We start from the raw sequence: 23,948 nt of genomic DNA, 5'->3' as shown, positions 1-23,948 counted from the left end.
ATGAACTGCCAAGAGAAAAACAATTTCCACTGGTGGATTACCTGGTATCATAATCACCAGCCCAATCTGAATCACTGTATGCATAAAGCTGCAAGTTTCCCCCCCTGGGATAGAACAAACCAAGATCCAGGGTACCCTGAAGATAACGAAAAATGCGTTTGACTGCTTGCCAATGCTTTGTGCCTAGGCTGTGCATGAATTCGCTCAACAGACACCCCAAAAGATATGTCTGGCCTCGTGTTACACAAGTAAATGAGACATCCCACTGCCTGGTTGCTGTAAATGCCGGCCTCAAAAGGCTTTCCAATAGCATGCATAGTAAGCCGTACACCAAGTTCTACTGGAGTAGAAATGGGCTTACATTCATCCATGTGAAACCTTTTTAGCAAACTTTTTATGTAATTAGTTTGCTGCATAACAATGCCATCATCTATATGCATAAACTGTATGCCGAGATAGTAGTGTAAAGGCCCCAAATCTGACATATCAAATTCAGCTTTCAAATCAACTTTGAAATCTAAAATTTGTGCTTTGCTAGTACCTGTAATGAGCATGTCACCTACATACAAGATGACTATGAGAATATCGGCACCGGTTTTCTTCACATACAATGTGCTTTCGGCTGGACTATTCACATAACCTCGGCTGGTTAGATGAGCATGTATTTTATCATACCAAGCTCTTGGAGCTTGCTTTAACCCATACAATGCTTTGTGTAACCTGCATACTTTATGTTCCTGCCATGTGCACAGTGTGTATCTACCGTGTGCTACACGCACGCAAGACTAGCTTCGAGGTTTGGGGAAGCTTGGAGCTAGGCAGGCTGATTGGCGAGCTAAGTCAGGGATAGACTAACGGGCAGGCACCCAAGTATGGACGGGCGGGCGCCCAAGTGTGGACGCCCGATGACCGGCCAAGAACCTAGAAAAGGGTGGCCAAGGTTAGTCATTAGTCATATAGAGTCTCGCAAGATTTGTGAGAGCTCTATGGTCTTGGAGCCTGGATCTAGTGCAAACGTGCACCTGCTTTACGCAGCCGAGGCCGGCAGCAACCTCGAGGCCCGCAAGGGTAGCTTCGTGGCGGTATGGGACGTCATGAGGTGGAGATTGGTCGGTACGTCAACCTAGTTAGCTCAGCTCGTGGCTCGGTGGGGACAGCCAAGACTGTGGGCTTGCCCACGGCTGTCATGGTTGGGAGGTGAGTCAGGCCTGCACCCCCCTTGTTTGTTTGTTTGTTTGCAGGTTTCGAGTCTCGTACCAGGAGCGTCCACGAGGAGATCCATTGGGGATTTGACAGTTCCTCACCAGGAACTACAAAACCAATGGGCTGATTTACATGTACTTCCTCCTGTAAATCCCCATTTAAGAATGCAATTTTGATGTCCAATTGATGCACTTTCCATCCTTTATGTGCAGCCAATGCAATCATTGATCTTATTGTGGTCATTCTCGAAGTAGGAGCAAAAGTCTCCTCATAATCTATTCCCTTTTTTTGAGAGTAGCCTTTAGCCACAAGTCTTGCTTTGTACCTGTCAATAGTACCATCAGACTTCCTTTTGACTTTGTACACCCATTTTGTTCCAATGACATGCTTGCCTTTAGGAAATTCCACAAGATCCCAAGTATTGTTCTTCATGATAGAAGAGATTTCACCTTGCATAGCTTGCACCCAATGCTCATTCTCATGTGCTTCTTCATAAGAAGAAGGCTCTTCTGAATCAAAGAGACCACAAACGGTGAATGCGTATGTGCTCAAGTTTTGAAAAGTACGTTTGGAGGTGTCTCCATTTATGCATGTTCTAGAGGCGGAAAGGAAGAGAAGGTTTCAATTGAAATTACAATCCGTGTACAAAGGGAGATTGCAAATGTATCCTGGTTACACCTTACAACAACTAATCGCAGTCGCCACTGCCACATTGAGCAATTGGAGCTCAAGTTAAACCGATCCCATAAGGTTAACTTCTCATTCCAGGATAAAGAAAGGGCTGTCGCCAACCTGCAAACTAGTGGACAGCCACCTAAAAGGGACCAAAACCAAGCCAAAAATGATCCAAAAGCGGAAAATAAGTCTACTAAGAAGCGTATCTACAAAGTGGCAAACTATGGTCTTTACTGTTGAGCAGAAAGAGCAGTATATGCACAAGAAGAAGCATGGTAATGCGAATGCACCGAAGCCCAATGTGCATATGGTTCCCGATGTGGAAGGTTGTATATGCAAAGCTTGGGGACGGCTCAAGAATCAGCTCGCTTTGTTTATGTTTGACGATTGTACAACTGAGAACTTTATCTCTACACAAATGGTAGCTACTTTGGGTATAGAAGTAGAGGACATGGGTCCTCAAATAGAAGTAAGGGCTATCTTTGTTGGTAAAGAAGTTTATCTTACGCCAATCATTGGGAAGTTGTGCATACACTTTCAAGGCTATTTGGATCATGGAAACCTTCTTGTAGCGCCTTCGAATGGTTGTGATGTTTTGCTTGGTAAGTCTTGGCATATGTGCATTGATCCGCGCAAGGCTTCCAAGACCAACAAGATCATCTTTATCAAAAGGCCGAGAGCATGCTAGTGAAGAGGGTAATACTATCTCCATTGTATCTCATGGACACATTAAGAAATAATGAAAAAGAGTGTTTCTGCATACTTGATTTTTGTATGAGATCATGTTGAAAAAACTAATGTGCATGTAAACACTCTTAGTAATGATAGGCTGAAATTTTTGCAAGAGTACAATGAATGTTTTGCTGATGAGTTACCACCTGTACGTCCGGAAGATCATCCCATTGATCTTGTGTTGGGTAGTTCATTGCCTAATAGGCCAGCCTATCGTGTGAGTTTATCCCAAAGAGAAGAGATCATGAATCAAGTAAATGAGCTTCTTGAGAAGGGTTTGGTTTAGCCGAGCTCTTCGCCGTATTGTTCACCAATCCTCTTGGTTCAAAAGAAGGATGGATCTTCTTGTATGTGTGTAGATTACAAAGCTTTGAACAAGCTCACCATCAAGAATCTTTGACAAGTTGGATGGATTAACATGTTTTAGTTGAACTGATCTCAAGAGTGGGTATCATCAAGTGCGTGTGGTACCGGAGGATGTACATAAGACTGCTTTCAGGACAATTTTATGAGTATCTTGTTATGCCTTTTGGTCTTACGAATGCCCGGCTACATTCAATAAAATGATGGATCACATTTTTCGTGGGTACAGTAAATTCACAGGTATCTTCTAGTGTTGATCATTCTGAGAGTCGTACATTGCATGATGTGGAGGTCTCTTGGTATTTAACAGGGTAATTATGCTATTTGGACAATTGTGGATAGGTTTAGCCAGCAAGCTCCCTTCTTGCCGGTCAAGAAGACCATCTGTAAGCCCAGCGAGGCGTACAGTGACAGATTCAACCACGTGTCCAAGAGATAAAGATAGATAGAGAGAGAGAGAGAGAGAGAGAGAGAGAGAGAGAGGGGAGAGAAAGAAATGTATAGGGATCTTGCATAGTACCCCACACTGAGCGGGGAACAGGCCCCGCTTCCTTTCAAGAATTTACTCAGGAACAATCCATGGGCTTTTCCAAGCCAGGACCAATACAATCAATGAATACAATATCAAACAAATATATCAATTCAGAAATCTGGGTCAGAGTCGGTGTCGAGGCACAAGATCTCTGATGCCGAGCACACCACAAGGATGACCCCCAACAGTCTCACCGGGCTAGTACCAATGTGCAAAGTCTGAATCAAATCCCAAATCTCAAGACTCTTCCATCTCCGTATACTGCCCATTTCCCTTCCTTACGGGCTGCCATGACCACCTCCATTGAGGCCTTCGTGTGTGCCACCTGTGTTGGTCGGGTGGTATCCTTTCCTGGTCTCCATACATCCACAGATGGGGAACCTCAGTTTCTTGCATAGCTCCAAGGCATGTGCTTTGGGTGAGCTATGTTGGAGAAAGAATGACTCAAACACAAGAGCTTTAGCCAAGGAAGTGCAGAGGAGAAAGAGAAGAGTGAGAGTGAGAGAGAGAGAGAGAACTCACACAATGCTCAAGAATATCTTGAATGTCTTGATGAGGCTCAAGGGAGACCTCGTATTTATAGTAATACAAGGGTATGGGCGGGCGCCCAACTTATGGGGCGCCCGGCGGACCAAATACAAAGAATGCCTTTACAAGGCCCAAATGAGGGCCAAATGTACAAGTAAATATATGGCCGCGAAGCTCTCGACAAGAGCTACGCGATGATCAAGGTCTGGAGGCGAAACTGGGACTTTATACCCAACAACCTCCCACTTAAAGGGCCAGTGAAGCTCCTCTAAGCTATGTAACTCCCACCCGCTGTAGACACATATCAAGCTGTGCTTTTGGCAAACTTTTGGTGAGAGCATCTGCAGGGTTCTCATGAGTGCCAATCTTGACCAAACTGACCAAGCCATCATCTAGCACCTGTCTGATGAAGTGATACCGTACATCAATGTGTTTGGTACGAGCATGAAACATGGCATTCTTAGCCAGGTATATGGCACTCTGGCTATCACAACCAAGGACCGGAGCCCTCTCTGGCAATCCAAACTCCGTGACAAGGCGTGCTAACCAAATGGCCTCCTTAGAAGCCTCTGTGACGGAGATGTACTCGGCCTCAGTAGTAGAAAGTGCTACTATCCTCTGGAGTCTAGAGCACCAAGAAACAGCACCACCTGCAAGAGTATAGATGTACCCACTAGTAGACTTGCGGGTATCAGAATCACCTGCCATGTCTGAATCACAATAACCCTGCACCTCAAGTGGACCTTTACCATACATAAGGCATTTCTTCTGTGTCCCCTTCAAGTACCTCAAAATAGACTTTATAGCATCCCAATGTGCTTTGCCCGGGTTGGACATAAAACGACTGACTACTCCCACTGAATGAGCAATGTCTGGCCGTGTAGCAACCATAGCATACATAAGAGATCCACAAGCAGAAGCATAAGGGATCCCACGCATAGTACTGGCTGCATCATCATCTTTTGGGCAATCATCCTTGGATAGTTTAACATAGGGCTGCAATGGAGCACCCAAAGGCTTAGAATCAGCCATGTTAAATCTATCAAGGACTTTCTGGATATACTTCTCCTGTGAGAGGAAAAGCAACTTCTGTGCTCTGTCCCGTCTAATCCGAAGACCCAAAATATGTTCAGCTGAACCCAAGTCCTTCATAGCAAAAGCTGACTTCAGCAGGTCCTTAAGAGCTTCCAAAATGCTCTTATTCTTCCCTGCAAGAAGCATGTCATCAACATACAGCACAAGTATCACTGGGCTGCCATCTGCATCAGTTTTAGTATACAAGCAATGATCTGCATGGCTACGATTAAACTTTTGGTTAAGCATGAAAGCATCAAACTTTTTGTACCACTGCCTCGGGGCTTGTTTCAGCCCATAGAGACTACGCTTCAGCTTACAAACCAGATGTTCTTTGCCAGGAATGACAAAGCCTTCAGGCTGCTTCATATACAGCTCTTCATCTAAATCACCATGTAAGAAAGCTGTCTTTACATCCATCTGATACAGTTCTAAATCCAAAACAGCAGTGAGAGCAAACAAAACACGAAGGGTGGTCATTTTGACCACAGGAGAGAAGACCTCCTGAAAATCAATCCCTTCCTTCTGAGCATAGCCCTTAGCAACAAGGCGGGCTTTATACTTAGGCTGGCCGTCAACTGTCTTGACTTTGTACACCCACTTGTTAGGAATAGCCTTCCTTCCTTTGGGCAACTCAACCAAGTCCCAAGTGTCATTTGCATGTAGAGACTTAATCTCCTCCTGCATAGCATGCTCCCACTTGTTTCGGAGTTCACAAGACTTAGCCTCTTTGAAAGTAAGAGGCTCACCCTCATCTGTAAGCAAAACATGTTGCAAAGAGGGATCAAAACGCTGAGGTTCCCTCCGAAAGCGAGTAGACCTTCGTACCCAATGATCATTGGCTGGTTGGGGGTCAATATCGGGAGGAATCATAATTTCAGCATCAAAAGGCTGCGGGTTTTCACGAACAGCCTGATTTTCAGCATATAGGGGTTGCTGCCCTACACCTCCAGGAGCATGAAGCGGCTGTCCAACCTCTTCTGGCTCAAATATCACGGACTCATTATCTTCAGCCCTTTGTGAAGCATCCTGGGGCTCATTTTCAGCATCAATGGGTGGCTGCCCTTGCTGAAATTTGACCTTTTTCTGATCACCATGAGAGGCACAAACATTACGGAGCAGCTTTGCCTCATAAAATACAACATCCCGGCTGCGAACCACTTTGTTGGTTGATGGCAACCACACACAGTAGCCCATCTCACCTTCATCACCGTAGCCAACGAAGGTGCCCTTCTCGGACTTAGCATCAAGCTTGTTCCGGTCTTCCTTGCGGATATGCACATATGCATCACAACCAAAGATGCGTAAGTGGGCATATGAGGACGGTTTGCCAGACCAAACCTCCTCAGGGATTCCACCTTTCAAAGCTGTGTGTGGAGATCGATTGCAAACATGAACTGCAGTTTTCAAGGCTTCTCCCCAAAAATCCTGAGAGAGATTAGCTGTGGACAGCATGCATCGAATTCTTTCACACAGTGTACGATTATACCTTTCAGCCACACCATTTGAAGAGGGGCTATAGGGGGGTGTAAGTTCCCTCTTAATGCCATTATCATCACAAAATTTCTGAAATTTAGTACTAACAAACTCACCCCCATTGTCAGTGCGTAAGCATTTAATCTTCACTCCTGTTTGAGTATGAACAAATGCATAAAACTTTTGAAATGCAGCAAAAGCATCATCCTTAGATTTCAACAAAGTGATCCATACTTTTCGTGAGTGATCATCCACAAAAGACACAAAGTACTTCGAACCACCTTTAGATTTAATGGGCATGCTGCACACATCAGAGTGGACCAAGTCCAACTTTTCAGCCTTGCGAGAGGCATGAGAGGAGTAAGAACTCCTATTCTGTTTCCCATGCAAGCAATCATTACAAAAATCAAGCTTGCTTCCTTTTGCATCAAATTTGTTCAAAGAGGACAAAATGGAGAGACCCTTTTGGCTCATGTGGCCAAGTCTCTTATGCCAAAGCTCCATGTGGGAGCGTACCTCTGCAAAAGCAATAAACTTACCAGACAAAGCCTGACCATGAAGGCTATATAATGTTCCTTTCTTGCATCCTTTTGAAATCAGCCTTGTGCCTTTGGTCAATTTCCATGTGCCATTTCCAAATATGGCCGTGTATCCCAAGGCATCAAGCTGGCCCACAGACAGGAGACTGGTTTTCAAACCAGGCACATACCTCACATTTGGCAGCACAAACTCACTACCATCCTGCAAAGTCAAATTCACGGTGCCCATACCTTCAATATTGCAAGCATGATCATTCCCCAAGAACACCTTTCCTCGGGAGCCTGCAGTGAAAGTTGCAAAACACTCCTTGATAGGAGTTACATGAAAAGAGGCACCCGTGTCAATAATCCAAGTCTGTGAAAGCACATCAGATTCATACATCAAGGCATGAATAACATCTGGTTCTGTGACATGCAAGTTATGAACATCAAGTGCATTAGCAGAAAAAACACATAGCACATCATCTGAGTCAGACAGTTCCTCTATGACAACACCAGAGGCCACATTGGCCTTGCTCTTGTCCTTTTCGAACTCTTCTGCTTTGCTGGAATTACTCTCTTTTTCCTTCTTTTTGTCATTTGAATGACTGGATTTCTTCTTCCGGTCTTGCTCCATCTTGTAAAACTTGCAATCTGGCTTCTTGTGGCCTTTACGACCACACTAGTAGCATGTAACATCAGATTGCTGGCCCTTGCTCTTGCTTCTACCCTTTGAATTTGTAGTAGTATTTCCCCGCTTGGTCGTCCTCCCTCGTGAGACATTTGCAGAACCGCTAGTCTCTGAGGTCTTCCTCCGGATATCTTCATTGAGAATAGCACCCCTGACTCCATCAAAAGTTAGGTTGGGATTTGTCCCAAGTGACACCACAAGTGTTTCCCAAGAGTCAGGCAAAGTAGTGAGCAAAAAGATAGCTTTCAACTTATCATCAAAAGCAGGCAATCCAGAATCCTGCATCTGATTAAGCACCCCTGTGAAAGTAGTAATATGCTCTACTGCATTCTTAGAATCATCAAGTTGCATATTCATGAGTTTCCTGATGAGATGTACCTGGTTCACTGGCGTGGTGATCTCATAGGTGCTTCTCAGCTTCTCCCAAACGGCATAGGCTGTTGTCAGCCCTTTGAGGTCTACAAGAACCTCATCAGCAACAGCCATCTGGAGATAGGCAACGGCCTTTCTGTTCAGGATTCCCCATTCATCATCTGTCATAGCAGCGGGTTTGAACTGCTCAAGTGCAGTATCACATTCCCGCAGATAGAGGATATTCTGAATCCTCACTTTCCAAAGATCAAACCCAGTGCCTGCAAACTTCTTAATCTCTAGTAGACCCTTAAGATCACTTGTAGACGCCATGACTTATCAAACTGACACTTCAGAAAGTAAGCAATAGCAAGATGTTATGTACCAGATATGGGTTGAATGTAGGATGCTCGTAGATTGATGAAACAACTTCAAGTGAAGGAGACGGCGGAAGAGTATCACCGAATGTCGATGTAAACCCGAGGGGCAGTATGTTGCTGTCTTTTGAGGGTTGCTCGAAGATCCTGGCTGCTGGAGGCGACGACGGCTGCTGCTAGTGGCCGTGGGGCTGCTGGCTGCAGCCCGGACTGCTTGTTGGTGGCCTTGGGGCTGCTGGCTGCAGCGTTGGCTGCTGCTGGTGGTCGTGGGGCTGCTGGCTGCAGCCCTAGCTGCTGCTGGTGGTCGTGGGGCTGCTGGCAGCAGTGTTGGCTGCTGCTGATGGCAGCCGTACAGCAAGGAGAGGACAGAACAGCAAACGCAGCAAAGAGAGGCAGCAGAAACGCAGCAAAGGGGGGAAGCAAGGGAGAGGAAAAACGCAGCAGAAGGGCAGCAGGGGTGGAGCAGAAAACGCAGGAGAGGGAAGAGCAAGAAAAAACAGCAAAAACAGTCTCCTGCGTTAACAAAAAAAAGAAGAGCAGCACTCTAAAAAAAACGCACCATCTTGATGATAGAAGGGAGGTGTTTGAGGATCCCGTAGTCAAGTGGTGGAAGACACCTCTAACTCCATAGCTTCTGCATACAGCTTCCCTCCATAGCTCTGATACCAGTTGTTGGAGAAAGAATGACTCAAACACAAGAGCTTTAGCCAAGGAAGTGCAGAGGAGAAAGAGAAGAGTGAGAGTGAGAGAGAGAGAGAGAACTCACACAATGCTCAAGAATATCTTGAATGTCTTGATGAGGCTCAAGGGAGACCTCGTATTTATAGTAATACAAGGGTAGGGGCGGGCGCCCAACTTATGGGGCGCCCGGCGGACCAAATACAAAGAATGCCTTTACAAGGCCCAAATGAGGGCCAAATGTACAAGTAAATATATGGCCGCGAAGCTCTCGACAAGAGCTACGCGATGATCAAGGTCTGGAGGCGAAACTGGGACTTTATACCCAACAAGCTACCCTCGGCCATACCTGTGACGCGAATGTGTAAGGCCTTAGTCTTCCTCCACTTCTCTTCTTTGAGTGTCTCGTGTATAACGTTCCTCTTCACTTCCACTATGATGGGCAGGGCGGAGGCTCGATGTTTCTTGACCGTTGCTGTCCACTCCTCCACTTCCTGTTTTGCTAGATCGGCCCATCCCCACACAAGTTCTTCTTTTGTTGCTACCATGCTCTCTTGAATCTTTGCCTCTACAGTCTTGGTAAGCTCTTCCATGTGTGTGAATTCCCACTCTTCCTTGATAGCGCCTTGGCATTCTTTGAGCTCGTATGTGAGACATTCTACTTGCTCTTTCAGTCGGCTTACCTCACTGGTGGAGAGCGTCTCAACCTGTAAGGTGTGGGCTTCGAACACAGTTCCCAAATCCAGATGTATTGGGTAGACAGTGAGCATAAATTTAGTGCATATAGCCACTGTAGCTCCCAAATCTAGATGTATCGGAGGAACTTAACAACAAGGACAAAACTGTGATTTAATTTTCTGAAAGTTTATTCAAATAACTTCGATTTTATCAAGATTATTCTGCATAAGTTAGGCCATGTAAATTTGGACAATTACTAAGTACTTGTGTGTTTTGACCTTCCACAGCAAGAGAAAAGGCCATGGTGGTCAATCTAGAGTTCATTAAGGCTATAGTCACCGCTCAGGAAGTTCTGATTCTCGATCCCACAAGCACTGCAGTCCTTCCCTTTATAGACCAACTTAAGGAACAACTCTTGGCCTCGAAAGCACAAGAAATCAACAAGGATGGTCAGCAAGAGGTTATGCTAACTAGAGAAGCAGAGGCACGTGAGAATGAGCCACTACTAGGCTCGGATTTTGTTGGGTCTGCACAAGATAAGCTTCCATTTGAGTTCAGAGTGCTGGAGGTAGCTCTTGAAGTTGTATGTGGTTTTTTGGACACGAAAGTTGCAGAGCTGGAGCTTAGTGCATATCCTGTCTTGGACGAGCTAACACAAAACGTTAGTACTAGCAACTTAGAGCATGTGCGAAGTCTGAAAAGTGACCTCACACGTCTTCTTGCACGTGTGCAGAAGGTATGGCAATCACTTCTTTTTGACTGCTGCATTTACAAGAATGGTTCACATGCAGCTTTTCTAAAAATTTGTTTCCCTTAGACAATGCCAGGTAAGGGATGAAATGGAGCACCTTCTTGATGACGACGAGGACATGGCTCACCTATATTTAACTCGGAAATACCTTCTCAGTCAGCAGGAAGATTTAAATTCTATTGCAAGCCCTGCGAATTTTTCTGGAGTTTCACGTCTGAGCTCTCGCCGATCTAGTAATGCAAGCTTTGCCAGCACTGTGGATGATCACAATGTAGAGGAGCTGGAGATGTTGCTAGAGGCGTACTTTGTGCAGGTTGATGGCACTCGAAAGAAGATTCTTGCAGTGAGTTTTCCCTTCTTTGTTCTCTATCAGACTTGCATTTATGTTATGTTTTATAGTGTGTGTGTGTCTCTCTCTCTCTCTCTCTTTCTCACTATACACACACACACACACACACACACACACACACACACACACACACACAGAGGCACGCACGCACGTATACAGTCTATATACATATAAATACATACATATATATGTGTGTGTGTGTGTGGGGGGGGGGGGGAAGGGGGTGTACACGCACGCGCACACACACACACACACACACACACACATATTTTGTGAAAACCACTATTTCATTTTAAATGCAATGTACATTCATAGCTACCCCAACATGGAGCAGCTACTACGGAAAACTAGAAACAGCGATAAAACACGTCCAACTGGGCCGTGGAAAGGTCTCCAAGAAAGTGGCATCTTGGAGAGACTAGAGCAAGGAGAATCTGAAAAAGGCGAAGACATCCACCAAAGTGTGGCCAAACAACTAAGTGTTGCGGGCATGGTATAAACTCCATAAGGCCCAATAACGGCACCACGAAAAAAAGAGAGCATAATCGGGGGTAGAGGGATATCTACCAAACAACCAAAAGTGCTTGCCAAAGGAAAGGCTGGGAAACCAGGCATGGAGAAGAGTTGTCAAATGAGCCAAGAAATCTCGAGCGGTAGGACAAGCCTAGAGAAGATGTAGGACCATCTCGTGCAGACGCGAACAACTAGGGCAAACCGAGGAAACAATACGTCGGGCAACCATTGGGAGGGCTCCCACCAGACATCGCCACGGAACGACCCGTTGCTTGAGGGAAGCTTCTTTTCAATATACGATGAAGACATGTTTTCCACCACCCAAGATGCCTATCCAAATGCCAAAAATGATTGCCATGCTCGTGAATACATGGTTGTGGAAGAAGAAGAGGGTAGGCTTTTTTGGCAGATAGATCAGCAAAAGAGAAAGTGGAATAACCTGGTAGCCTAAGTTGTGGAAGAGGAGAAAACAGGCGAGGCACTGCCTGGAAAGGCTGTGTAGCAACTTAGTGATAGCATGCCATATGGGCCGGTGATGCATCCCCATATGAAACCGTGTCCGGGCCTGTGGAAAAGAGAGCGTGTAGCCACTGTCATCCACCACATCATCCACCATAGAAATGCCCAAGCGATGCAAAAAATAAGTCTTACGAGGTTGAGAAAGTGCCAAAGGGGAATCAAAGATCCGACTCCAGTGTAGACTCTACTGACGAAGTGAGTTGCCCGGATCCGGACGGCAGCCAGACCAAGATAAATGTGCCAAAAGCTGTTGCCAATCGGAAAGCAAACGGGTAGAAAAAGAACAGCCAGGAATACGGCCTTGAAAATGCCCGAAAATAACATCTGGGATAGCTGGTGTCCAGTGTCCAAATGCTGTTGTCCTGAGAGAGGCAAACAAGTGAGAAAGCATGAGTGTCCAGGGATGACGCTATTCAAAGAAAGTAGGCAAGAGCATGGCCTTGCGAACAAGCACATGAACATGTATGTTGAGGATGTTCAAGTCCCCATACATCTTTGGCGTGCAAACATAACTGCATTTGAGAAGACGCACCGCCTTACGGTCAGTTTTGGTACGCCAAAGACATTCTATCGCTCTGGACATAAACTGTTGAATGTCCGAAGAGGACCAAGGAATGACCGGTAGATGAAATTACACATAAGCCATAATGATGAACTGGACAATCTGAGGCGAACATGAAGTGGCCAAGTGGAAAGTTTCCAGTAGTCTAGCTTATGGTAAAGCTTTTTAAGCACCCACTGTCTCTCCTGTCCCAAGGAAATGTGCCAACCAATGGGGTACTCCAAATGCCGCACCACATGATCAAGAGGGTGCAAGAGGCCCGACCACAAGAAACAATGCCGGTCATGCTCATGCAAAGGCAGGAGTTTTGATTTTGCAAAGTTAACTTTCAACCCTGCTGCCAAACCATACAGATCAAGGGCTTTCATAAGCTGCTGAAGATCTGATTGAGAATTGCGCAAGAAGAAAGAGTAGTCATTAGCATAAGCTGAGAGTGAGAGATAGAGAATAAAAAGTAGTTTTAATAAAATATAAATTAAATAGAAAACATATATGTATATGTGTGTATACATGTGTGTGTGTGTGTGTGTGTTTTTATTTACATTTATATATACATACATACATATGTATGTATGTATGTATGTATGTATATATGTATGTAAAATTTATGTATTATATATATATAATATATATATATAATAAATTATATATATATATATATATATATATATATATATATGTTTGTGTGTGTGTGTGTTTTATATCCTTCATTGCTTTTACAAATTTCTGTATACAGCTTTCTTCCAGGTGTTTATCTCATCATGGCTTCTCCTACAAAATATTATGCTCATAAAAAACAAAAGCAGGCTGTGGGTCAGGATGGCCCTATGCATGAGATGCCCGAGGCTGGGCTGATCTATGAGGTAATGCATGAAGGATTTCAGGATACACGCAAGAATTGGAAAGATCCTGTTCCTATGGTGGGGCTTGCAGTGGATGTGGATGAAATCATAGATCCCATTCGAGAATATGCGAAGCATGCTGTGATTATCTTTTTTCCAGGCAGGATGCCTGTTGCTGTTGATGTCGGGAATTGGTTAACACGGACATTGGGTGGTTGTTTTGTTCGCAAAGTCCACTATGTAACAAGAGGTTTCTTTGAGGTCATTATGGTGGATGAGCACCATAAGCAAACGCTTTTAGAGCACTCCCCTCTCTTCTATGGACAACAGATGGTTCATGTATTGCCATGGTCCCCCACCAGAGACTATCAGGCTTTGATTAAGCATCGCTGTCCTGTTTGGGTAGAAGTGGTGGACTTCCCCCAATGTTTGGCCTCCTTGTTACCTAAAATTGCAGCATCTCTAGGAAAGGTTGTATGCCCTCCTAGACCAAATTGCAACTCAAATCGATTCTGTATTTTATGGGACACAGATCAGCCCACTCCGGAATCTTATGCTGTTACCATAAATAACGTTTCCATGGGGAGTGCATTTTTCAGACTCAAATGGGGTCTTTTTGCAGGCGCATGCTTTGAGTGCAAAAAGTTTGGACATATGGCATCTCAATGCCCTCTGGTCCTCCATAAGATGCCGCCTGATGCCTTGCCCATCCCAATGCAAAATAAGGACACTCCTGGTCCTTCAGGGGTTAAAAACAAAAGCTAAAGACTCCTGTTATGCCTCAAGAAAAAGGCAAAGTGCCAGTCTCTTCTAATATGAATGTAGCTGTGGCTAATCCCTCTACTTCTTCACCAAAAGGAAAAGAAAAGACACTTCAAGAAACATCTCAGCCACCACGCAGGACAATTATCCCTAAGCGTCCTTTGCCTTCTAGAACTTGGAATGGAGCCTTCTCCAGTGGGCATACCCTAGGAGAAAATTCTGGAATTGGCATCACCTGGGCTACTGTAACTGCAGGTCGTACTCTATTTCCCGAAGAAGAGGCTGCTAGCTTGCTAGCCACCCGTCTCATAGATATTCCTCCTCCTGATCGGGGTGCAGACCCTGTGGAGGAAATGCAAGCTTGAGCTACTTTTTTTGTTCATACTGTACATACACTATAAATATGATGTCATATATCACAGTTTTGACTCTCAATGTACAGGGTTTGTGTGACCCTAAAAAGTGGAAGATGGTTTGGGCATATTTGAAGCGTATGCCGCCAGATATCGTTGCTCTTCAGGAACACAATCAACATCACTACGCTGGACAGCAAGGCCATTATGCTGGTTATGATATTTTTTATGCAGGCCACCATGCCTTTTCGGGTGTACTTTTTCTTGTGAAACATCATTTGCAGCCAGTCATGGCATTTAATGACCTCCAAGGCAGATGGATGGTTATGCAGTGCTTTATTCAGGGTGAAATCTTTGAATTTGCATCAATATATACACGTCAATCCTCTCAGGCTAGAGGACAAATATGGCAACAAATGAAATTGTACCCTTGGAGACAGAAAGCATTCATATGTGGAGATTTCAATAATTCCCCTCAACCTGGTGATAATACATCCGGTCGTACACATATGCTTGCTACTGAGAGGTCTTCGTGGGCAGATTTTGTAGCAACGCTTAATCTGATTGATCTTTGGAAAGAATCTCAGCCTCTGATGCCTAGGTATACCTTCCAACATAATGCACAATCCACTTACAAAGCTCGCTTGGATCGATGGTATCAGCTTGATCCGTTTCATTATGATACTCTCACGACCAAATTGTGGGTGGATTATACATTTACATATTCAGATCATGTACCCTTATGGCTCAGAGTTCATCTGCACGACATGCCCGATGACGGATTGCCACTTCGAAGGTTGCTTATCATCAATAATAGTTACTTGGAGCATGATGCATTCAAAGCACTGATACTTGAGGCCTGTCAGCCACTCTTTCCTCAATCTTTCATTGACTTGGATTATGCATGGACAGCTTTTATTGCTCGCATGCAATCAGTCATCCGTGATTATGGTAAACAGTATCTGAAAGGTTGGAGACAGACTGTTGCTTATGCTAAGCAAACATGCCAATCATTAATCGAGCTTAGTCATCTTCGCTCCCTAACTTTGGCTAAAGCCACTTTTTTATGTCAAGCTCGTCACTGTATTCAGGTAAATGATCATCGAAAGCTTGTCAAATGGGAGATACGGGCACGACAACAGGCGCTTTTGGACAAAGGCTGCTCTTCCAAAGAAATTTTCAAGAGTTTACATTCCAGAAAACAAGCTGCATCTATATGTCGCACTTTAATTTCAGATGACACGTGGACCTCCACCCGAGCACAATTGGCTGCGACTTGTGTTACCCATTTCTCCTCTCAATTTGGTGAGGACGATTCTCACGCCATGGAAGTGTATGATGCACGTCATCGGTTATTACAGCATGTATCCCCCATCCTTTCTGCTACTCAGGCGCAACAACTAGAAACAAAATTCTCTGAACAAGAACTGTCTGATGCAATCAGGTCTTGTGGCCGATGGAAAGCTCCAGGATGGGATGGCCTTACAGTTGAATTTTTTCTTGCATATTGGGACACCCTCAAATTACCTTTGCTGCGTATGGTAAACATTGCCTGGGAGACAAGGCAGATGCCAGCTTCCTGGAAAAAAGGATTAGTGAAGCTGTTGCCTAAAAAACACTTATGTCAGTCTTTGGCAGATTGGAGACCAATTACCCTTATGCCAGTGATATACAAGATTATCAGTAAAATGGTTGTCGATCGCATTAAGGGTTGCTTGAATGATGGACTCCATTCTGCACATTATGGATTTATTCCTCGCAGGCACATTACAGATAACATTGCAAATGCTTATATTGGCATTGAATATGCCAAATACACGCAGCAGGATTTTTTATTATTGCAAGTGGATATTGCTAAGGCTTTTGATACTATTAAATGGGGGTTCATTCAAGAAACCATGCGTGCTCTGGGATTTGGAGAAAAAATGCAGAATATCATTTACTGGCTTTATGCTGATAGCCAGGTGGATTGTATATTGTCAGGAGATCTCTCAGAATCATGGACTTTGCATCGTTGAGTTAGGCAGGGATGCCCTTTAAGTGCTCTTTTGTATGCTATAGCGACGCATCCCATGCTTCTTTATATGGATCATTTGGTTGATACTGGCAGTCTTCATGGATTGGACATTCAGAATAGACGTCAGTTGGTTGCTCAGGCATATGCTGACGATTCTTTTTTTCTTCCTCGCAATACACATCAGGATCTCTCTACTTTGATGCAGGCTCTTTCTTTGTTTGCACTTGCGGTTGCCTACAAATCAATTTTCAAAAATCTAAATTGTTGCCTCTGCATTCAAAATAGTGGCATAATTTGCTTTGGCCAGGGGAAATAGTTCACTCCACTCATTTGATTCGGCATTTGGGATATCCTTTGGGATGGACAGTCGCTTGCCGTCAACAAACAGATTGGGTCTTGGCAAAGCTCAAGAAAAAGTTGGAATACTGGAAACTTGCAACATGGCCATTGCATGTTCGTTTACGGATTCTCCAATCCATCTTGGTTGCCTATATTCAGTTCTACCTTCCTCTCATCAGGTTTTCTCAAGGGGAGCTGAAATTATTTATGTCCACCATCTTGGAGATATTCTGGAGGTCGAAGCAGGGGAAAAAGAGTGTACGTTTGCTTTCGGCAAATCGTTTGTGTACCCCTAAAATGCATGGAGGCTTGAATATCCTTAATTTATAGGTGCATATTCTTGCCCACAGAGGTAAACTGATGCTTCAATTTCTGGAAGGCACTCAGCCTTGGACAACGATGATCCGTCATTTGTTACTTCATCTGACGACTTCGGCTTTTGGCCATTGGCATCCTACTCATTGGGATTTTATTCTTGGTTGCATTACTGGCAAAATTAAGGGCTGTCCTCTCATTTCTGGCTTACTTGCTGATTGGAAGCTTGTCCTTTCAAATTTAAAATGGAATGGTCGTGGCTCCTTACAAGGCAACTCTCTCCGTGCTGAGAGCATCCACTGGTCCAAAGCATTTTCAGTTCCCCTGGCGGTGCAAGAACCCCGGCGTTCATATTTTCTCCACTCAAATGGTGTTACCTCTGTGGGAGATGTCATCCATCCTGATGGCTCCCCTCTTTCTTTTCCACAGGCTGCTGCACATTATGGCTTGGGACCTCATTATCGTCGTCTTTGGCGTGATATAATTCAGATGCTTCAGTCTTTTTTGCCGATTCCGCTGTTGGAAATTCGAGATCGCCTGCAAGATTGGACTATCTCCTCTTTTGATTCTTCATGCCATCCCTTGAGGCTATCTGATATTACAGTTGCTGGTCTGTATAAACATTTGTTGCCATTGCCTTGGGTTTCTGAACGGGCAAATCTCTTCTGGCATATGCATCGGTCATCTTGGTGGTGGAAAAGACGATTGCGATCTCTTTGGCACAGTCGAAGCTTCCTCTTCGACAACATCTCTTTTTGTGGCGCGTTCTTTTGGCTGTTATTCCCTCAGGACAGTTTTTGGCACGCAGACATATATCCTCATCCACTTGCCATAGATGCTCTGCTTCCAGGGAGACAGTCATTCATATTTTTTGGAGCTGTCCTTCTTCTCGTCAGTTTTTTCTTCGTCTCATCCAGCTTCTGCGGGCTAGATTTCCAAATATGATATTTGGAAAGTTGTTCTGGCTCTTTGGTCTTCATTTGCCCATACCAGAGTTCTCTCTTTTCTTCTCATGGGTGCGCTACTGGGCTTTATGGACACTATGGAAAGTTCGCAACCATGGAGTTTTCGGTGATGCGGTTTTTTTTGCATTTTCTTTTTTTCGGTACTCCCTGCATCAATCTTTCTTCGATTGCATGCAGGTTGACCAAATAGATCATGATGTATATTTGTCTTATATTGACATCTTCAGTTGATGTACTTTGGGACTATCTACTTTGGATGGTCATCTTGTAAATCTAATATACTTATGATTCCACCAAAAAAAAAAAGTGTGTGTGTGTGTGTGTGTGTTTAGATGTGTGTATGATATATCTATCTATATATTTAAAAGTGACCACAACTTATCACCCATCTCCGCACATTAAAATTTAATCAAAATTAATTAAATTATGTCGATGTTTGTATTTATATTTTTAAATACATGTATATATATATATATATATATATATATATATATATATATATATATATATATATATATAAGTATATGTGTCTATGTATAGGTTTATGTATCTAAAACATAAAATTGTATATACTATATATTTACATATGTGTATGTGTGCGTGAGAGAGAGAGAGAGAGAGAGAGAGAGAGAGAGAGAGCGCTTCTATGTGTGGGAGAGTGTAAGAAGAGAGAGGGAGTGTGTGCATGTGTGTGTGTGTGAGAGAGAGAGAGAGAGAGAGAGAGAGAGAGAGAGAGAGAGAGAGAAAGAGAGAGAGAGAGTTTCAACATTTGAGAGTGTGTGTACGTGACAGAGAGAGGGAGAGGGTCATGTGCATGTGCATGTGTGTGTGTGTGTGAGAGAGAGAGAGATGGTTGTAGAGAGGGAATAGTTCTTTTCTGGAACCTTGGTCTCGGCCGCAGCAATGCGCGGGTGCAATACTAGTACATTCTTAAAATTCTCAAAAGACAGAGAGAGGGAGAGGGTCATGTGCATATGTGTGTGTGTGTGTGAGAGAGAGAGATGGTTGTAGAGAGGGAATAGTTCTTTTCTGGAACCTTGGTCTCGGCCGCAGCAATGCGCGGGTGCAATACTAGTACATTCTTAAAATTCTCAAAAGGCGACAACAATACCCCCCCCCCCCCCTCCCCCCCCGTGAATAGCAATGCCATCATGCAAGCGTTGCTCCGAAACCAAAGCATCCATGTATAGCAGTAATGGATGAGTGGTGATAGCATATAGCAAGGCACTGAGAGGACAGCCTTGTCGGGCGGAGCGGCCCAATGTCCATGAGTAAGAGAGAGCATCAGCCAATAGGCAATGGGTAGAGCCATCCGCATAGAGCCAATGGACCACATGTTGCATGCGACGACCAAAGCCCAACTGGGCAAGAACAGCTGCAATGAAATCCCATCGAACGGTATCAAAAGATTTCTCAATGTCTACCTGCATGATGAGAACATCCTGACGAGTGTATTTGGCATACTCTATCCCAATGTAAGTATTAGCAATATTATCAAGAATCTACTGGCGGGGCACAAAACCATACTGGGCAGGGTGCAAACCAACATGCAAAATGTGGGACAGTCGGAGGACCAACATCTTAGAAACCAACTTATAAACCATTGGCATCAGAGTAATCGGACTCCAATCCGACAGACGTTCACACAGGTTTTTTAGGGAGCAAACGCAGCAAACCCTTTTTCCATGAGAGAGGCATCACACCAAAAAGCCAGGCATCATTAATCATGTGCAGTAAAATAGGGCTCAAATCATTCCAAAACTCAGCAAAGAACTCGACTGGAAGCCCATCCCATCCTAGGGATTTCGAGCGACCCAATCGGGCCAAGGCAGCTGTCAACTCCTCATCAATAAATGGCATCTCTAACAAATTTGCCTCATCCGCGGAGAGAATAGGATGCACTTGGCATAAGAACACATCACGTGGTGCAAATTCATCTGAGGTGGAGGGTCCAAGAGTAGCAAACAAATAAGCAAAATACTCTTGGACAATATCATCAAGCTACTGCTTATTGTCAGTCCAAGTCCCATCATGTTGTTGCACCCTATGAAGAGAATGCATACGTCGGGAAGTGTGGAGGCTTTTGAAAAAAAGCCTTAGAGGAGCAGCCCTTATCCTGCAATGCTTTATGACGAGAACGGACTTGCCATTTGTGGAGTTTACGTTTATCATTGTCAGCCAAGCAATGATGTGCGGATTGAAGGCAGGATTGCTTAGCAGGCAGAAAGGGCACGTTGCTGGCTAAGATCTGTAAGCTGCTGTAGTTGAGACTTAGCATTGGCCACCCGAGTTCGTAAGCCTCCCATGTAGCATTTGCCGTAGTCTTGGATAACATCTTGCATGCCCATGGAAAAACGATCCCATGCCCAGTCGGCATCGACAGAAACATGCAAAACAAGGCGATAAATGAGTCCATGTACCATGAACTGGAAGGACTGATGCTTGAGATAACTATTATTAACCAGGAAGAGCCTCTTGCAAGGCAGTGGCACATCTTGCGGTGGGAGACCAAAATGCAACGTCATACAGACTGGGAAATGATTTGACAAGCGCATCGAGAAATCCAAGCTCATTGCACAGGTAAAAGCATCAAACTGCACTGCATTCAACATGTACCATCGGTGTCCAATCAAGCCCAATAGCTAGTGAGAGAATTGTGATGGAAAGTATAGCCAGTGCGGCCTGGCATAAGATGCAGCCATATATCACAAGCGTGCAAGGAATCAAGCATATGACCCCAAGCGTGACGTTCCCTTAAGAGCATATGAGACCGATGTGTACTATTGTCCCCCTGGATTAGGTGCATTATTAAAATCCCCGCAAAGAAAAGCATGTCCCATCCAAGGGTAGGCTGTCAAACGGTGCCACATTTCAGCACGCGTACCAAAAGTTTGCGAGGCATAAACTGAGGCAAACTCATAAATCTCCCCATTAAGCATACATTGAATGACAAGGAAACGGCCCTGCGGATCATTGTACGCAACATGTGGCTGCAACTCATGATGTACAAGCAGAGCAACACCTGAGAAAGCATAAGAACCACCATAGGAAATCCGAAACCCAGCAAAATATCCTTCACGGCCCGCCAAGGAGTGTTGATTGTGCTCCTGCAAACACACTACATGCGGCTTATTGCTATTAATGTAGTCCCACACTAGCCTCCATTTATTTACATGGCAGAGGCCCTGAACATTGTATGTAATGCATTTGAGCGGTATATACATATGTACAAACTACAAGAAAGTCCCACCGCTCAACTCTCAACCTGCATGGCTGCACTAGGGCTGGGCCATGACTGATTGCTCATCAACATTAGCAAGCTCCGGAAGGTCAGAAGTAGGGGCATCAATAGGAACAGGAGTACCCGATAATGGATGCAATGAATCAGCTCCTCGAACCACTGCTGACCAAAGTTGCCCCACCCCAAATCCATCATCAGGCATAGACTCCAAGGAAGTAGGAGGAGTTTCGGTCCAATTCCTATTGACCACTGGCCTAGCTTTAAGTGGTTTCTTTGGCAGTTGCCAATCCGACGAGGCAGCAGCCTTAACCGCACCATTCCCCTTGTCCCAAGTCTTGACTGGCGGGGTAGACACTTTAGGTTTCCCTTTCTAAGTTGCTGTGGGTGGCGAGGCACCCGAGGGACGAGACTTAGGTGCAGGAGAGGGCTGGATGGCAACGGGTGGAGGCTTTAACAAAACTTGGGGACAGTCAGATTGCATGTGACCAAACTTCCCACACTCAAAGCAGGAGTCTGCAAAATTTCCCCATTTGAGTTTAAAAAAGATCTCCTGAGAGGGCATACAAGGCATATCAGTCTAAAACGCCACATGGGGAGGAGTGGGTTTATCTGTGTCCCACAACACACAAAAACGATTGACATTGCCACTCGAATGAGGTGGACATACAACTTTCCCCAGTGCCTCGGTTAAGAAAGGTAATGCAGGTCTGCAGTACAAAGGCAAGTCCAACACCTCCACTCAAACCGGGCATTTGTGTCTGATAAGATTTTGATAGTCCTTGGTTGGCATCTAAGGAAAAACATGCAACAACTAGCGACCATAAAACAAGGGAGATGTCTCCAAAAGCATTTGCTTTTACTGTGGCTTAGTAAAAATAACCTCATAAAAACCACGGGCAGCTTTGTAACAGCCTGCAACAAAGCATCCTTTAGGCAAAGACTTTATCCACTGTGCAACATCCCCCGCATCAGGCATACGGCTTGGAAAGAACAACACAACCTTTTTCTGTGCCAAACTCATTACTGGAGCATGCAAGACCTGTCCCGGGATAGAAACATGAAAAGCCGGCTCTGGCTCATCCCAAGCTTGTTGAATTTCAGAAAACCCTTCTTGCAAGGTGTCAGCAAAAGGCTGTAATTCCGGATTCACGCAGCGAGCAGGCGCATCATCAACCCAAACCTGGCGACGCTTAAGGTCGCCTCTTTGAAAAGTCTTCACAGGCTCCACCTGACCAGCAAACACAGACACAGACACACAGCTGAACACACCCTTGCGCGCGCGCGCGCACACACACAGGTCGTGGAAGAGAAGAGTAGGAGGGGCAGATCGGTGATGAGGAGAGGAGAAAACAGGGTGGAAGGCGGGAAGAAGAAGAACCCATATGCACAAAGAGAACCTCCAGGAGGTTGCGGGGAGGGCTGCTGCAGGCCTGAGGCGAGGGCGAAGCAGAGCTAGAAGCTCTAGAGGGCAATCGCGGCGGCAACACACACACACACACACACACACACACACACACACACACACACACATGCACACAACACACACACAAGAAATGTTGCTCAATGCAGGTGCGCGAGTACATTGATGACACAGAGGACTATGTGAATATCCAACTCGACAATCAGCGTAACGAGCTCATACAGCTGCATCTCACTCTGGGTATATTAGCATTTACTGTTTCTATCGTGTCCGGATGTGCTGGGGCTTTTGCAATAAACATCCCTTGCCCATTTTACTCTATGCATAATGTTTTCACCCCTCTTGTCACTAGCTTTGTAGCAGTGTCTGTAGTACTTTTCTTTGTCATCTTGGGCTATGCACGCTGGAAGGGACACTTCACATCATAAAAAGATAATGCCAATGTCGCAATCCAAATTTCTAAGGCTCTCTGTAAGAAACTAAATTCCGTTGCACTTAAAAAAATATGAAAATATGTAAAATATATTTTACGTTTGTGTGCCAGTGCAAAGCTGTTCTTATGTTAACCTCTGAGTTAGACTTCGATGGACATGGATAGGCCATCTGATCTAACAGCTGGTATTAAAGTATCATTACTGCCGAGATGTAAAATCCCAATGCTAGAGTTTTTGATAGCTGAATGGCAATGAAGCATGCCCGTTTAGACATGCAAGAAAACCAAGCAGTTAATGTTGTTTTGTTTCTATAGTATCATTTATTTGAAAGTGCCATGCCTTGCTAATGAAATTTTAGCCATAAACTTTGCATTCATGTGCCACTCCTCTGTCAAAAGCCACCCCTCCCCTTCTGTAGGGCATATCTTTAAACAGCTTAGGAATCTCTGGAGTCACAAACATTATATAGGCCGCTAAAATTTGCAGGTCAGAAAGCTTCTTGCTTTCAAAAGTACATGACTCCCAGCTTGGAATAATACTTCTTCTCTTCTAATATGTTAATGCTGGAGGTGACGCATCTTACTCCCTTGAATGACACTAAGGTTGGTGGTGCTGTTTGGAAGTAGTATGTGGCAGGTAGATCTCATGTTTCTAAGTGAATTTTTTTGTTTGTGTCATTCTCTGTTCAAA

General features: G+C 44.6%; 1 protein-coding gene across 1 annotated transcript in view; it reads left to right on the top strand.

Moving 5' to 3' along the window:
- Window positions 1-23,582, top strand: part of LOC147639057 (magnesium transporter MRS2-4-like) — a 51,064-nt gene extending 27,482 nt beyond the window's left edge. Inside the window, exons 2-4 of the mRNA XM_086786891.1 lie at window positions 10,164-10,612; window positions 10,704-10,970; window positions 22,974-23,582. Of these exons, the coding sequence (XP_086643017.1) occupies window positions 10,164-10,612; window positions 10,704-10,970; window positions 22,974-23,252 (995 nt within the window). The 3' untranslated portion in view covers window positions 23,253-23,582. The remainder of the gene's footprint in view (window positions 1-10,163; window positions 10,613-10,703; window positions 10,971-22,973) is intronic.
- The last annotated feature ends 366 nt before the right edge of the window (window positions 23,583-23,948 follow it).

Source organism: Cibotium barometz, chromosome 4 (assembly GCF_041138505.1).
Source record: "Cibotium barometz isolate CiBa-2024 chromosome 4, ASM4113850v1, whole genome shotgun sequence".
NCBI lineage: Eukaryota > Viridiplantae > Streptophyta > Polypodiopsida > Cyatheales > Cibotiaceae > Cibotium > Cibotium barometz.
Note: the sequence above shows the minus strand (reverse complement) of the source record. Positions and strands in the feature narration are given on the sequence as shown.